Source organism: Rattus norvegicus, chromosome 3 (genome assembly GCF_021556685.1).
Source record: "Rattus norvegicus strain SHRSP/BbbUtx chromosome 3, alternate assembly SHRSP_T2T, whole genome shotgun sequence".
NCBI classification, from domain to species: Eukaryota; Metazoa; Chordata; class Mammalia; order Rodentia; family Muridae; genus Rattus; species Rattus norvegicus.
In genome coordinates, this window is record NC_141536.1 from 79,378,398 (window position 1) to 79,395,810 (window position 17,413).

Consider the following 17,413-nt stretch of genomic DNA (forward strand, 5'->3'; position numbering starts at 1 on the left):
ATAAACAATATTTACAGCTAACACGCCAAGCGATGAAATAATAAAAAGCATATAGTTAATTAGAATCACAGGTAGGAAAATGAAATTGAGAGCAAAGAACATAATGAACAAAGACAGAATTGACAGATTGTAACCCGGTGGGTTTAGATTCAGATTGCTGGCTTCTTTAAATGTAAGAGAGAATCTGAAGAGTTTATAGAAACTAGGTGTGTGCTTACTTAAAGCCAACAAAAGAAGATGAGAATTATCAGACAGAGTCAACAAGTGTGATGCTTGAAATGGGCTTGCAAATTCTTTATGGAAATGGACGAGCTTTACTACCTTAAACCTGCCTTAACCTCTGGTCTTCCTGCCTCTGCCCCTCGAAAGTGCTGGAATTATAGGGATAAACCATCACACTCTAACTTATCAGCTGACTCTAAACTTCTGTGCCACAAATCACTTGAATTGGGTAACTTTCACAACCTGTGGAGACATCAGAATCATTGGTTTGACAAAGTCGGTGCCAGTGAGGATTCCGTTGCTCTGTAGTGTCAACTTCAATACCATCTCTACGGTTCTCGAGTGACTATAAAATAGGGCACACATCACAGTTACATAATGAAGCATCATGGTTATGTGGACAAATTACAAAGACTAAAGTTCATAAACAAAACGCCAATTAGGATGGCAAACTCAATGAGCCATGTGCACCAGCTTATAGCAAGGCAACACGTTACCATATTTTAAGGCAAAAGTGGAAGTACTGACGTGTCTAAATTTATATAAAACTGAGAAGACAGACATAAAAAATGCTCATAAATTAAATGGCCCAGAACCAGTTGTTGTGGGGAAAACTGATCTTTGAGAATATAAAATACTGTCCTGTCTTTTCATTATCCACCCTGGGAGGCAAAAGCTCCTGTTTCCCCAGAACGATCCCTTCCAAAAGAGTCTGCTAACTTTTTTGAGCTTTTATTTTGATTTCTATGTCTTGCTGTTGAATATTTTTTAAAAATTGTTTCAGAATGAGTTTGCTAACAACAATTGTTTCTCCCAGCTGTGCCTCCTTTTAATTCTGTTGCTCACTCTTAACTAGGCCTGTAGCCATTTCTAGTCTTGGCCACCTATGACTTATATTTTGATATAACTACTTTCCTAGCAACTCTGTAGTCTTTTTAAAAATATTTTTAAAGGTTTGTTTATTTATTTATTTATTTATTTATTTATTTATTTATTTATTTATTTGTTATCTATTTATTTATACACTGTGGACACTGTAGCTGTCTTCAGACACATCAAAAGAGGGCATCGGATCCCTTTACAGATGGTTGTGAGCCACCATATGGGAATTGAACTCAGGACCTCTGAAAGAGTAGTCAGTTCTCTTAACCATTGAACCATCTCTCCAGCCCCAACTCTTTATGTTCTTAAAATGTCTTTACAAATTTGAGCCGCCAGGTAAGAATAAAATTATTAGTTAGAATACATTTTAGATGGTTCTTTGTAGCCAGGCATCAGGTAGCACCACTGAGCAGGATACCAGCATATGCATTCTCCATACTTCTCTTTGGTGCTCCTCTGCTGGGAGCTACTCTACTAAATCAATGAAAAATGGTCAACATTCTAGTCAATTATATGTAGGCAAGGTGTAACTAATAATGAATGCAATTTGACCTGTCATACCTCTGACCCTGAATAAAACATATCCACGGTCCTGTCTCTAAATATAGTATACTCTTGTTATATGGCAACAATTTAAAAACATACTTTATAGAAGTCCCTAGAGTTCTCAGTACCATTGGTATCCATAAGAAGGCTTGTGCCCTTAGGATAACCATTGACTAAATCACACTAATTTGTTCTACATAATATTGCGCCCTGACCGTGGTAATTACAATAATACAATTTGAAAGTTAAGTGGTTCCTACTTCCCTAAGCACATGTTAGAGGTTAAAAAAAACCTGAGTTCCAGGAATAAACATGAGAAATGGTTCAGTGGATAAAAACACTTAACTATGATTTCCAAGGACCACAATTCCATTCTCAGCTTCTTACAACTACCCATAAACTCCAGGGGACTCAATACCTCAATATCTGCACTACCACTACCCACGGACACAGACACACATACACATGACGTATTTAAGAACAGCATTAGTAAAAGATGAATCAGTACTCTTGGCCACGCTTGACGCTACGGGGAATAAATTCCTAGATCAGATTTTCTACCCAGCATTGGCACCAAGAACAGAACACAACACCAAGACACTGGATCAATATTTAAAAGACTATATTCCAAAGTCAGACACTTTACAAAACCAAATGGAACTAATGAGCAAATTTTATTTTTTTGTTCTCAATTATTCACTAATTCTCACAGCACAGCAGCTAGTTATTTGGGGCAAGCTGAACTAAATACTCTGAGTGTGTGTTCCTCTAGATCCCTTCTAATTCGGCACACTCTCCGAGACACTACAGTGTAGCTTCCAAGCAGCGGCAGGCTATAATGTCAAGCCCGGATGGTACTTTCTGCCAGCCCTCCATGCTACCTGGAAGTCACTCACTCGGCATCAAGTGGAATCCAATGGAACAAGGAAGGGGCAAGAAACAGAAGGTCGGGACACAGCTGCAGGGCTGGCAGGGCCTTAGTCAGGGTTTCCAGTCCTGCACATGCATCATGACCGAGAAGCAAGTTGGGGAGGAAAGGGCTTATTCCGTTTTCTACATGGCTGTTCATCACCAAAGCAAGTCAGGACTGGAACTCAAGCAGGTCAGGAAGCAGGAGCTGATGCAGAGGCCATGGAGGGATGTTACTGACTGGCTTGCTTCCCTTGGCTTGCTCAGCTTGCTTTCTTATGGAACCCAAGACTACCAGCCCAGGGTGGGCACCACCCACAATGGGCCCTCCCACCCTTGATCACTAATTGAGAAAATGCCTTATAGCTGGGTCTCATGGAGGCATTTCCTAAAGGGAGGCTCCTTTCTCTGTGATAACTCCAGCTTGTGTCAAATTGACACTCAAAACCAGCCAGTACAGCTGGGTACAGCAGTATACGCTCAACACACATGTATGAAACCTGAAAATAAATGAATTAAGATTTTATAAAGAAAAGCATTGCATAGCTCAGCAATGAATCATCTTCTACTTGTGAATGAGTCACACTACTTGTGGAGTTGACCCACTCCCCGCAACCCCACCTCAGCAATAAGGAGAAGGGTAGAGAGGAAAAGTTCTGTTTCATGGCTGCTCTGATGAACAGACTATGGTAACTATATGCATTTCGAGACTAGGTCATAAAAAGACAGGTATTATCTGTCTGAAGCATGCACTATATAAGAAATCCAAGTACCCAGTTGATGGTGCTGCATGCACAATAGTCACAGTGAGTCGAGCCTTCCAACAACATCGTGCCATGGCATCGGACTTGCAAAGGAAGTTATCTTTTCCATACTAGACCATGCATGGGCTGAACATCACTGAGCACCAGGAACAAAAGGTCACCCACCTTAGTGCTGGCAAAATCCTTAGTAGCAAGACTTAACCAGCATCTGAACAGTGGCTGATTTACTATAGCTAAACTTAAGGTGTTTTGTTATAAAGTGACACTGAGCCGTAAACTAGTAAAGCAGTATGTGGGTGTAAAGGAGATTGGATTGTGTAGAAAATAACATATTCACTGGCTTGGTCTGCAAAGCCAAGGAGAACCATAGCCAAGTATGACATAACATATCTCTACTGAGTTACTTTACTGAACATGGTAACATTTATTTGCATTGGCTAGTAAGAATCTATCTTCCTTCTTACCAGAACATAATTAGCTAGAACAAATTTATAACCAGAACCATGCCAGAAATGTTCATTTAGTGTCAAATCTCAATTTGGTGCACCAAGTCCACTGGTAAAAGTAAAGAATTTCAGTTCCATATGTGGATCCCATGCTAAGACACTTGTGAAGAATCAGTCTTGGAGAAAGCATAGAACTCCGCTTTCTGGAAAGCCAGAAAACTGACACATTAGGAGATTTAAGAAAGAAGGTACTGTTATAATCTAAGTACCCAGACAAAACAGGTGGAGACAAGATGGATGGATCTGACTCGCAGCCTTGAACTATATATTCCTGGCATTGTAGACTCTAGGGCGTATGTACTTCCCCCTCATGTGGGCTTCCAGTTACCCTGAACATAAAATATGAAGGGCTCTATGTGCTTACTGCAGCCTCTCGTTGCCCCTCAAACAAAACAGGCAAAATGGACATCAAATTAATGAACCTGTTACTGCATCAAAGAATTCTGCAACTGTGCTGAGGAGATGACAGGTAAGGGCACTGCTGTCAGGACTGATGGCCTGGGTTTAAGCTCCAGAACAAACATGGCTGAGGGAGGAAGAGCACCAATGCCCACAGGCTGTCCTCTTATTCCTCACATGCACACACCAAACTAATTCATGTAAGAAAAGTCACTTTTTAAAAGAATTATAATTTAGAGCTGTCAAGACAGCTTGTCAGATAGAGGCATGTGCCACCAAGCCCGATGACAGGAGCTCACACAGTGGTGGATGAGACCCGACTTCCTGCAGATTGTCCTTGCACTTTCATACACTTACCATGATGGCACACACACACACACACACACACACACACACACACACACACACACACAAAATAGTAAAGGTTTTTCAAAAATTGTTAACCTTTTTTGACAAATCTACATCTTAATTGCACTGATATAATAAAAAATAAGGACAAAAAGGGGAAATTAACACTTAATCTTATTCCTGTGTTGACTAGAAAGAAACCAGGAAGGTTTCCATTTGTTAAAGGTTTGCAGTGGAAAGATGAAGTCATGGAAGCAGAACCATCTTAAAGCTTCAAACAGGAGACAAATTACAAAACAAAAACAAAATCACCTTTGTTTGTGTTTCATCAAAGTTGATTAAAGTGCATCCAATCAGGAGAACTGACTGCCACAGAGTCACCCGAGCTGTAAATGCCACCAGCTCCAACTGTTATGAACTCAGGTGCTCTGTCACTGGTCTCCATGATGTGCTTTATTATAAATACAAATCTAGCTCAGCTTCAAAACATTGGTAGGACATTTGACAAATCCAAACTGGTGAAATGGTTAACAATTCAATAGTTCTGGTTCACAGTGATAATGAGAGAAGAATATTAAACAGTCATGGCTCTGAACTAGGTCCCTTTCCTGGAGATGCCTGCAGTCCTCTTCAACTATCTAAGCCTTTACAATTGCTGAAAAACTCCCTTCACATTCACAAAGAACCGCTTCTTCAAAAGGTACAAACACCAAGTGTGTGTGGTAATGGGGGACAGACTGAGAGAAGCAAGAAGAACCTCCTACTCTTCAGTTGTCAAGGCTCCCTGTCCGTCACAAGGAGTGAGAGGGAAGCCTGGCTCACTGGACTGAGTGCACGTGTGCCTTACCAGCTGGAATGACTGACAAAGAACCAGCAACACGAGTGAGCTGCTGTGTCCTTTGAACATGGAGCAGAGCTCCTCCTCAGTGAGAAACACCCACAAGGCAGCAAGGTGACTTAGGGGACAAAGCACTGCCACATTTGCCTTGGGTAGAGATGTGGTACACAGCCCTGTGGCATGCTACGGCTTCTTCCTGGGAGGTGAGCCACTGACCTTCCAAGTCTCAATTTTCAAAAGTGTCTACGCAGGAAAGGCTTTGTGTCCGACTGGCACAGCGCTAACCTGGTTAACACGCAACTTAAATGTGCCAGTTGCAGGATTACAATACAAGATGAGTATGTCTCCCCCTGAAAGGAATGTGCTGAATAGGACAAGTGAAAGTAGATTCTTAGAGTGGGGAATCTCAGAGACACCCAAGGTAGCTTTACTGCTCTCAAGGAAACTGGACACACTCCAATCAACATTTCCAAATCCCAGTACATGTAATTAAAGCTTCCTTCCAGCTTCTGATTATGAACCTTTATCTGTAACTACTAGCAGTCCCTCTCATAAAGACTAAATTCTACACATGCTAAACACAGCATTCCCACCCTTCTGAAAGTGATTAATGCATAACCACTAAGTACTCAGGAATGAGGCAGGACAAAGACCCAAGCACTAAGTTACACTCCTCCCCTCTCTGTGGCCACCTCAGGCTCACTGCTGTCCTGTTTCCATTCAAATTCATATTTCAACAAAAACTGCAAATCAGTCCGTGTCATGATACTTTGGAACTGTATTTACATAGTTGAAATCTTAAACATCAAGTGGCAAAAGATCTATTGAATTCTACACATCAAATGTTTAGTTTGTAAAGGCGTGTTCTTGCAGTAAGGTTCACGAATGATTTGTTTTTTGAACTCCACATGTTTAATATCAAGAGCATCCAACTAAAACTGGCTTTGGGGCTAGTGTATAACTAGGGAAAGTATGCAGCCTTCCTGTGACCCAGTGTTTCATCCTCAGCACCAACACCAGAACCAGACTTAGTTTCCTACCCAAAGACAAAATCTAACGTGCAATCTGCTCAGCAAGACCAGTGAGACCTGTAGGGAAGTAACAAGTGTGTGAAGCTCGCAGAGAGCTTCGCTCACAGCAGAGGACACGTGTGAAGGCGTGAACAGTAAAGCCCTTGCAATGCTGAACACGGGAGACCGGGTGTTAATAATAACCCTCTCGTCTAAATGGAGCTCTCTTTTAGTTGGTTTCTCAGAAGTCATTAAAGCATGAATCACAATTAGAAACAGGCATTGTAACAATTTAACCTAAACCAACTACAAATGTAACTCATTTATTTCTCTTCTTTGGAGGGTCTAGGGCTCATCTTGAGCGTAGATCTTAGCTTCCTTCCCAGATGCCATCTCTAGCTTCAGCTTCAGTTCTTTTAAGGCACCAAAAACAAAAACAAAGAGGAAATGGGATGGGGGAGTTTGTGGGAAGGGTAACTGAGAAAGGGGAGTTTATTTGAAATGTAAATGAATATAATGATTAATAAAAAATGCAAAAAAACCCCACAAAATGTTATGATACAACTGGAAACCAAATTTCAGTATTTTATACTTAATTTTAGTTATGACAACTGGAAAGCAATTTCTGAAAGAACTAATTTTTTTCAGAGCCAGAGACAGTTTTTAAAGAAATGACCCTCCCTTACAAAATATGAACCCACAGAAGCTCAGAGATGAACACAACTCTTGGCCAGCGAGCCACACAAACATGGCTAACGGCAGACAGCATACTAGTTTATACCAAGGAAAGGAACAGCGCTGACCTTCTCTCTGCTCAGTAAAGGTTAAGCCTGAGCGACAGCAGACTGTTGGCATGACAGAATTGAGGGGCAGAACTGAGTGTAGCTGACTAAAGGAAAGGCTGCAGAAGTTTCCCTGTCATATGTGCTGCTTCCTGTCCTAGTGGATCTCATCATCTCGAATATGGAAACATTGAAATGTAAAATATTCCAGGATATTTTAAAAAAATAATTTAGTAAACAACACCAAAATAGTCAATTTAACTCTTATTTGAACTAAATGTGTCATTAAAAGGCATCTTAATCAAATCACAATAGTTCTAAAATAATTCCATCAAATTTTTTCTAAGTTATAAAAATGTCTAAATTTAAAAAAATTATAATCTTCCCACCATGAGGACATAGGAGGATACCAAGTTCAAAGCCAATATGCTGTATAACAAGTTCAAGGCTGAACACCATGAAGCTGTCTCAAAAAAATGTATTTTATATTAGAAATTTAAGATGTGCCATTAGCAATATAAAAGGTAGTTTCAGCATTTACTTAACACCAAAGGAGTGTGCCACTGGGCACTGCTTAAAACACAACTTAGAGTAGTTATATGGATGACCTGGGTTTAAAATGTAAAAACTTACTGATGTTGTTGGAAACTTCCTTCAGTTTATCCTGGGATCTGCTTATCAAGACAATCTTCATTCCACGCTTTGCTAACTGAAAACAATGAGAGATCGAAATCACATCTCTGAAGTTTATTCTAAAACATAAATTAAATGAATTCCCATTTTAAGAAAAACCTCAACAGGTGATGATAATTCAATACACACACACACACACACACACACACACACACACACACACAAATGATCTAAAATGAACAATTTTCAAGAGATTGCCCAGAACCTTAAGTTTCTATCTAAGCATTTAAATCTCAAACCATGGCTTCTACTTTTTATTTTAGACCCATCTACATGGTGAGGACATTTTTATATTGTTATACATCTAAGACTTCTGTAATTTCAAGTTAGGATTTAAAAAGTTGTCATAGGCTAGATACACAGAACAAATCAGTGGGCCAAAAAAGAAAACTACAATTAAACTGTTACATTAACTACATAAATGAAATACAGTTAATCTTAAATTAACTACATTAATCTTAAATTTGCATTTGGAACTTGTGGTTAATCTTCACTGTCAACTGGATTTAGAATTAGCATGGAAACACACTTCTGGGTGTGTCTATGAGAATGACTCTAGAGAAGTTTAACTAAGGAGAAATGACTCACACACATGAGCTTCATCCCATGGGTCCTGGGATCACTGTTAAAAAGCTGAGCACAAGTACTGCTACATCCTAACTAGGTAGGAGGTAAGGGGGTTGTCTCAAGGTCTTGGAGTCATAACCTCTCTCCCACTGAACCGGAAGCCAATCTAAGGCTGCCTTGGTTTGCTTTTGCAGAGTATTTTGTCACAGTTGTAAGTAACATGGGCATTAAAATTAAAGGCAACCAAAATAAAAGTACATTAACCATTGTTAATGAATAAATTAATAAAGAATTTCTTGAAGAGAATCTTCTATATACATATGTACACAATATAATACTATATAATGTTGCAGAGTGAAAAAATTTCACAGCAATGTGTTCTTGTCATAGAGACACACAAATAAAGAGGAAGAGAAAAACATTAATAGGCTTAACACTCTGTACTGACCAAGCAGACAGTTTACAAATGAGCAACACTCTGGATGATGTGAAGTATAAGTGCTTCAGTAAACTAATTCCCAGTTGTAAATCCTAAAGTCAGCTTTTATTAAGTAACAAGTAATACTGCAAATGAGGCTGTGGAAGATCATTTTTTATAAAAATAACAAGCCCTGGTAATTTGCTAAATTAATCTGCTATAAAAACACTAAAGAATCCATTAGCCCATACTGATACTTTAAGAAAAAAGAGAAACACATTAACAAAGGAGGAAGAACAGGAAAAGCTCTTAGGTATAGAAAACACCAACCAAACATAGTAGCTCAGGGCTTTAATTCTAGAGGAAGGACTGCCGTGAACTTGAGGTAAGACTGAGCTACACGCATGTGTTACATAGAGACTACCCTGGGCTACAGAGGAAGAGATAAATTAGAAAAACACTATTTAAATTAGAGTAAAGTAATTCAGGCAAAATCGACAAGGGGTGTAAAAAACATTAGGCTAAAAATTATCTAGAAAATGGGGTATATATAGTCCCAAAATATCATGTCACATACCACTATAATGAAACAATTTTATAATGAATTTTGAAGAATTTTGTTAAACAACATCTCAATAAATTGTTTACCTTTAAATCATCAATAATGGAGCACATAGTAGAACATTTTACCTCTTGATAGGATGAGGTCAGGAGGATTAGTATCATTTTTATTACTGTTTCTGTTAAAATGTTTACCCTGAGTCCAATCATAAGTAAACAAATTCAATTTTGTCTGCAAAACAATTGACGTGCATTTCTCAAAGTGCCACTTTCATAAGGAGCTGAAAGAGTAAGTCTCAGTAGTAGAGCTCCTCTCTAGCATAGTGGCTGTGTCCAGCAAGATGGCAAAGGTTTGCCACCAAGCCTAACAACTTGAGTTTGGTCCCAGGACCCTCATGAAGAATTCACTCTCCCCATAAGTTGTCCTCTGATCTTCATAGGCATGTTATGGTGTGCATGCATCTACAAACACACATACACAAACAAATAAATGTGGACTAGAGAGATGGCTCAGCAGCTAAGAGTGCTCTGTTCTTGCAGAGGACCCAAATTCAGTTCCCAGAACCCAAGTCAGGGTGCTTATAGCACCAGCTCTAAGGGATTCAATGCCCTCTTCTGGTTTCCTGTGTGGTGCGCTCTCTCTCTCTCTCATTCTCTCTCTCATTCTCTCTCTCTCTCTCTTTCATTCTCTCTCTCTCTCTCATTCTCTCTCTCTCTCTCTCTCTCTCTCTCTCTCTCTCTCTCTCTCATTCTCTCTCTCTCTCTGTCTCCATCTTTTACAACATACATGTACATAGGAGACCAAGGATCTCTTGTTAAGTTTAAAGCCAGCTTGGTCCAGAGTTCCAGTCCAACCAGAGCTACATAGTGAGACCCTGTCTAAGGTATATAAATAAAACAAAATAAATATAATGATTTTAATCAAAACTACTATTGAACAGATTATTCTATTTTTCTTATTTTTAAAACAGATTCTGAAAATCACCTACCTCTTCTGCATATGATTTTCCAATTCCATCAGTGCCACCTGTAACAACTGAGACACAAGAGAAGTAGTTTAGTTTAAGAACTACGAGATGTGGTCCATTAGAGACCACCACTGACATCCAAGCACACCAGTACAATATTTGATATCAAAGAGCAATACTCAGGGCTGGGTGTGCAGCTTTGTGATAGAACATAGACCTTCCCATGTATGGGGTCCTGGGTTCAACTCCCAGTGAAATAAATAAATAAGCAACACCAGTATTCAAATTTAGAATTAACTACCTAATACAACAACTCAAATAGAAAAGAATGAAATACCAAGTGTTGGCGGGGATGTAAAGAAACTGAAGCTCACGAGAGCTTCAGACCTAACAGTAGTACAGACTGACACCATCATTTTGGAAAAACTATTAGTCAATATATGTAGAGATGTTTGCCTTACAGGCCAGCAATCTTCAAGAGAAGAGTGCCTAAGTAAGGCCTACCAAAGGTAGCTTCACTAGTGTTTGTGCTATATGCTAGCAAAGCCTAAATATTAATCTAACTGAGGTATAGACATACAATGTACAGCTAACAGCAGTAAAATGAACTGAGACACACACAATACCTAAATATGACATTACGCTAGGTGAAAAGAGGCATTTGTTTCTTAGTGCCAACGTGTCCATTTATGAAGTACCTGCTCAGACACCATCTTTCCAGAGTTTTAAAAATCTTTTTAGAAAAGTAAAAATAAAATAAAATAAAAAATACAGGGAACAAATCTTTATGTACCTACAGCCGTACAGAATGCACATAAAGCCACAGTGTATGTGTGGAAATCAGAGGACCGCTTTCAGAAATCAATTCTCTTTCTACCAAGAGCTCTTAGATTAAACTGAGTTTTGTCAGGCATGTGGGTGCAAATGGTTTAGTTTTAATTCACTGAACTCATTTTAAATTTTGTTCCAAACATCATGTTAATTCGTGTCAAAAAAGCAAAATTGGTCATCAAGCTTCTACAACGGTCTCTGTCTCTTCCTCTCTTCCGTCCTCTCCAACTCTCTTAACGCTGAACATCCTAGGTAATGTACTTCTGCTTTTCAGCCTGTCACTGGCTGACTGCATTCCTCTGATATAACATGTTCTTCTGTTCTTTAGTAGTTGGATACAGAGACCTGATCAGGTTGAGATTTATTTTTGCGTGTGTACAAATGTTCCCTAAGGGATAGCTAGTGACTGCCTACACAAGGAACCTGGGTGCAGTGATATGTTTACTGTGTTAACAGCCACAGTGATCACTACTGCCATCCATTACTTCATTAGGCTGCAAAAGTGACACTTGAGCCCATAATTCACCCTCATCTCCTAGCTGGAATATCTGCCTGAAGCATCCTGCCGTCACTAATTGGTTGCCGTAACATAGAACAAGGACGTGAGCATAAAACCAATACTTAACTTCTTCCACTGTCAGTTCTCAAAACTGGCTGCCTCCATGTGTTTTATTGTAATAGTTTTGTTTGTGTGTGCTTTTACTGAAATAGTTTTGTTTATAAAGAACACTCACAGATTCTACAACAAATGTTTAAAATGATCTATTACAAATCGATCAGAATGTGAAAGTCTCCTCTTGTCTCTGGAGACCCAAAGGTCCAGACCTCACCTTGCACTCTCTCTCCTTGATTCACCAACACACCACAAGCCATGGGCAAGCACATACTAGCTAGCTATTTTCAACTCTCCCCTTTTCTTCTCTTTCAGACTCTTCTGCTGGTTTCAAGATTCCAGACTCTCATTCCTACCTTGCTCCTTTCAAAGCCTTATCCAGGATCCATCTGGAACTGCATTGTTCCAGAACACTTAAAGCAAAAGAAACCTTTTTCTGTCCTGATGCCCACAACTAGTACTCTGTAAAACTGCATGCCCTACAGCACTTTACCACTCTGAACTTTGCATTGTTCTGTTACATTTCTTGTATGTCTTTATTGTGTAGAACACTGTGATACATTTCTATAGTAACCAGAATGTGGTGCAAAGCTGAGTGTGTAGCTCAGTGGCAGAATCTTTGGCTAACACATGAGACCCTGGGTTCAAGGTCTAAGACTCTAAAGAGGAAAATGGGTTAAGGGAAAGGCAGTATCTATCTCTCATAGGTTGAAGGCATGGTCCTCAACAAGACTACCCTCACTTCTGCTAGACACCAATTTCAGAGGTCTCTGCTAACCTAATCAACTGGCTATAATTTGGAATGGGAATTCCATTTCCACAACTACCTCAAGTTGGACAATTCAACATTCATTAACTAAGACTACCTACTTTATTGCAGAGAATACGAGTCAGTAACTGAAGGGCAGACTGGGTGCGTACAGTGGGAGAGGGTCCCACATGCAGAGCTTCCATCCCACCCCAGTGAGCTGAATCAGAGCAAGGACGCAGCTGCCCAGAACAAGCATGGCTTTCCCAACTAGGACTTCTACTCAAGTTCAAGTTTCACTATAAATACACAGGAGGGAACCCAATCTTTAACTCTCCTCCCCAACTAGAGATCAGGGCCACTACCACTAGGCTCAAAGCTTCAAGCTCTAATGACAGTCTGTCCAGCATGAACAGTTCATTAGCCTCAACTACCAAAGACTCAACTAGAATAACTAAGAGTAAGGATTTAGGAGCAGGATCACACAGCCTCTCCTCCCTTACCCTCCCTCTTCTCCCTTTCTCTCCATCTTCCTCTCTTCTCTCTTCCTCCCTCTGCCTCCCCCTCCCCCTTCCCTCCTCTGGAAATAAGGACAAAACCAGGCAAAGTCTTTGTTGCACAATTATTATGTTAAATATCCATACAGAACCAAACACTAGACTATAATAACATTTCACTACCCAATCACCTTTCTATCTTTCCTGGACACAAATTTTGTCCCTCCCCCTTTCTGCGGTCTCTTTAAATCCCCTTAGATTCCTCATTCTTGTTGTTGCTTTCTTCTTTACAACAGAGTCTCTGGTAACCCTAACTGGCCTCCCCTCTATGTGGGAGGACCGTCTCATCCTCGAGTCTATACGTCCCTAGTGCTGACATCACAGATCTATACATCCCTGTTTTAACAACCTCTGATACAATTCTCTACACAACTGACCGCATGCCAGCTCTTAGGAAAGACCTTCCCAGAGCATCCTAGCTCTCCTCCTCTTCCTGCACTTTTGTTGGGATACCATCTTGGAATTTTCCCGCCTCCCTCTGTGTTGAAGTTCATTGTTCTTAGATCATGTTTTCCGGACTCTGTATAATAGTAGACTTGGCAGTAGCTTCCCAAGAAAAAAATACTTTGATAAACATTTTTAAAATTTGTTAAAATACATTTTTAATTTTTCAGACAGCTTTAGATGCACATTTTTATAAAATGAAGTTAGTACAAAGAGTTACTTCTATCCTTAGTCACAGTTCTCCTGTTAACACCGTACATGACTATGCTACACTTGCCACAATCCATAAACCAACCATACGGCATCTACACTCTATACTTTAGTCAAACTGCCTTACTTATCACTGAATGTCTTTCTTCTGTCTTAGTATACTCTCCAAGATAAGATTACACTTCCTTACTATGCTCCTTATGTTATGATGAAAACCAATGTTTGACTTATCTTTCCTTTCATTAATTAAAAGTGTGTGTGTGTATGTGTGTGTGTGTGTGTGTGTGTCAAAGACACTGGAAGTGGTGAGCCTCTCTTATGCACCGCAGCTCTAGAATAATCAGCATTACACACAATGGCCAGAAAACTGGGGGACGGAGTTGTTTTTTAGGACATATACACAGTAATATACTTTTCATTAAACACAACACAAACAAGTAATTCTTAGTCTATCAAAGAAAAAAATTCATCTGATGAATGTAGGAAAAAAATGAAGACACGATTTGAAGGAAGACAAGAAATGTCCCGTGTTGCTTAAAAGCTACAACTTCATAATGAGTTTTAAGTTGTATTTCTATATAAAATAATTCTGTGCTTCTCACTCTGAAGATTTGATCATACTCAATGTCAGGACAGTTAAACTCCATTGTTAAATTTAGGAAGCTTAACAAATCATTACCTTAACTGGCAGCAGTTTCTACAAAATTAGAGAAAGTGGGCTTTTTTAAAAGTCTTTTTATTGTTAAAATTTTCAGTCATGTGCACGTATTGCCTTTCCAAAAAGCAAGACTCTTTACTAATATGCATACAAAGTTACCATTCATCTCTCACAGGCACTCCTAAAACAACTTCTAGTACATTTGCATCTCTTTTTTTTTTCTTATTCCTCCCTTACTCACTCTCCTGGCCAAAGTGATCACTCCACAGTACAAATCCAATCCTGCTAAAACTTAGCAGTCATGTCTGTCTGTCCCCCACAGTCAAACGGCTAAGCCAGTGACTCCAAAAGGAGATGATTAGTAACGTTTTGGTGAATGAATGAATGAATGAAAGAACTCTCCTTACCCTCATCATTTACCATGTTGACCTTAACTTCATACCAGTCATGCTGGAATGTGGCCACTTCCTGCAACGTAACCCTCTCTTCACAAACACAATCCTCTTTATTCTCAATATATATTACGCTATGGTTTGAACTTGTTCTTTGTAAAACTGAGGTGTTGAAATTCCATGACCAATGGGATAGTAGGCCAACGTGGGGCCTTTAAGAAGTGTTATGCCATGAGGTCTATCTACACCTTTTTGTATAGAACTCATCAAGGCTTCAGAGAAACATGCAGCCATAGTTTAGCCTCTCTGCCCTCAGCCCCTGCCATGCAAAGAAACTGTATTGCAGAGGTACAGCAAGTCACTGAACTAGAGCACACTTTCATCACATACAATTCCACATCACACAGGAGTCAAGCAAGCTTGCTGGCACCTTGATCTTGGACTTGCCAGCACAAAGTACCACGAGGACTCCAGTTCCTGGCTTTCTAAATTCCCACAGCTGTTCTGGCAGCTCAAATGGACTAAGACATACTCGTGGCAGAGCTCAGCTTCCATCCTGGAGGTTTTCAGTTGAACATCTGCTCTCCTTGCCCCTGCCCTGACAACAAGACTACCAAGATCTCACAAGTACAGATCTTCTCCTTATGACATTAATAACTTAGGGTTCCACAAGGCAGGGTCTGTCTGGTTCTCCAGAATCTAACTGCTAGGGCACTCACTGGTTTAAGAAAGAAAAACAAAACAAAAAAAAGCCAAAAAAGATAATTTAAAGCTGGAAAGACAGCTCAATGGTTAAGAGCACGTGTGACTCTTGCAGACAATCTGAGTTTGGTCCCAGCACCAAGATGATGATTTGTAAACCATGTATCATCCTAGTTCCAGGGAACCCAATGCCCTTTTCTGACCTCAATGGATACCAGGCATATATATACACACATGCAAGCAAGACACTTACAGACATAAAATAAATATTTTTAAATATTATCTTCACAAGATGATTCCTGTGGCATAGACAGATAATGAATGAATGAACAAGATTCTGAATGGAAAGTCGGCTTCCTGCAACAAGGCCTACTGCTTCATTCACTCGTTATTTGGAAGTAACTGCACCTCCTCTCAACATCACACAAGAGTCAATCATCTAAGATGAGTTTTAAAAGACTTCGAGATGCTTAACTTGTTTAATGAACTTGCTAGATATATACTTTCAGAGAAGTCTATGGATCTCCTTGAAAGGACTGGTCTGCAGTGACCCATTCCAAACAGAATCAGGAGAGGAAAGTACCCATTTTAGGTCAGTAAAGGATTCTAAGTTTACTGTTCTCATTCCTAAGCCTCGCTTCTTGGGTTAACAGTGGGTATCCTCAGATCCCACTTTGCTATGGAGTAAGGGGATCCATTTAGACAACTTGCCACGACATACACAACAGAGCTCCCTCGTGGGTTGGGGAAGTAAAAGATGGCCATGAGTAGAATGAGGTGAGAAAGGGAAGGCGATGGGGAAAGGGGACTTTAGAAGGCTTATGACTGCACAAATATATATAACAGCAGAACCCACATTTGCAAGCGTCTGAGAAGATGAGAACTGACAACTATAAAGAATATCCCAACTTGGCATCCAGAACTGTTTCACTTCTTACAGATTACATAAAATACTGGCAACTGACCAGGACTCTACTTCCAGATTTTATACAGTCAACAAAAAGTACTGTAGCTTGTATAGGTTAAAAATATTCTACTCTTTTTGTCCTCAACTTGCTAGGAACAGATATTTTTAGTAAGAGCCCAATCAACCTTATCAAAATCAAACATCAAAAATAGACTAGAGAAACATTGGAAGCAAGCATGCTATTTTTAGCTCTCTCATCTTTTCCCTGTCTCTGCCTACTAAACTCTGACTGCAGAGCCCATGCATATGAGGAGCATAGTTATTTCCAAGCAGCTTCCTTTTGTGACTCCCCACTCCCTCTGCAACACCTGAATGAAGAAAATAGTCGATTGATTAAAGATTAATACTGCCACAAACCATGACAGCTGCCTTTCCCGAGGGCTTAGGGCGGTGGGAGGGATAGAAAGTGACAGAAAGCTTGCATCAGTATTCCTCCTGGGGATCTACTGCATGGGAAGAAAATTGCTATTTCAATTCCCCTTTGTTGCTAAAAATAGCAGTCTCCATTGATTCAAGCAAACAGTCTACAGGCTGAGCAGAGCTGAATTTAGAAAGCACTGAAGTCCCTCAGAGCAAATGCTAACAGAGTCTAACATATGCCAGCTCATATTTAACAAAGAACAAAGAAGAGAAGCATGCAGGGTGCAAGTTCATAAAACACCAGTAACTTCCTGCATTTTTATTAAAAGGGGAATGGTGAAAATGATATAAAATAGGAACAGGCAATAGAAACTTCTTCTCCCTAGTCATAATTTAGTTAAAAATTATTTTTTAGAAAAAAACTAAATTTATGACTAAACCTAGACACATGGACATGTCCCATAACTCCAGTTTGGGTCACATCCATTTTTTTCCTCACTATAGAATGTGGATATCCA

The 17,413-nt window shown here is 39.7% G+C and overlaps 1 protein-coding gene across 1 annotated transcript in view; it reads right to left on the reverse strand.

Annotated features, from left to right (window-relative positions):
• Hsd17b12 (hydroxysteroid (17-beta) dehydrogenase 12) overlaps positions 1-17,413 on the reverse strand; it is a 124,093-nt gene that overhangs the window by 73,492 nt on the left and 33,188 nt on the right. The window contains 2 exon segments of the mRNA NM_032066.2: positions 7,840-7,915; positions 10,435-10,481. Of these exon segments, the coding sequence (NP_114455.2) occupies positions 7,840-7,915; positions 10,435-10,481 (123 nt within the window).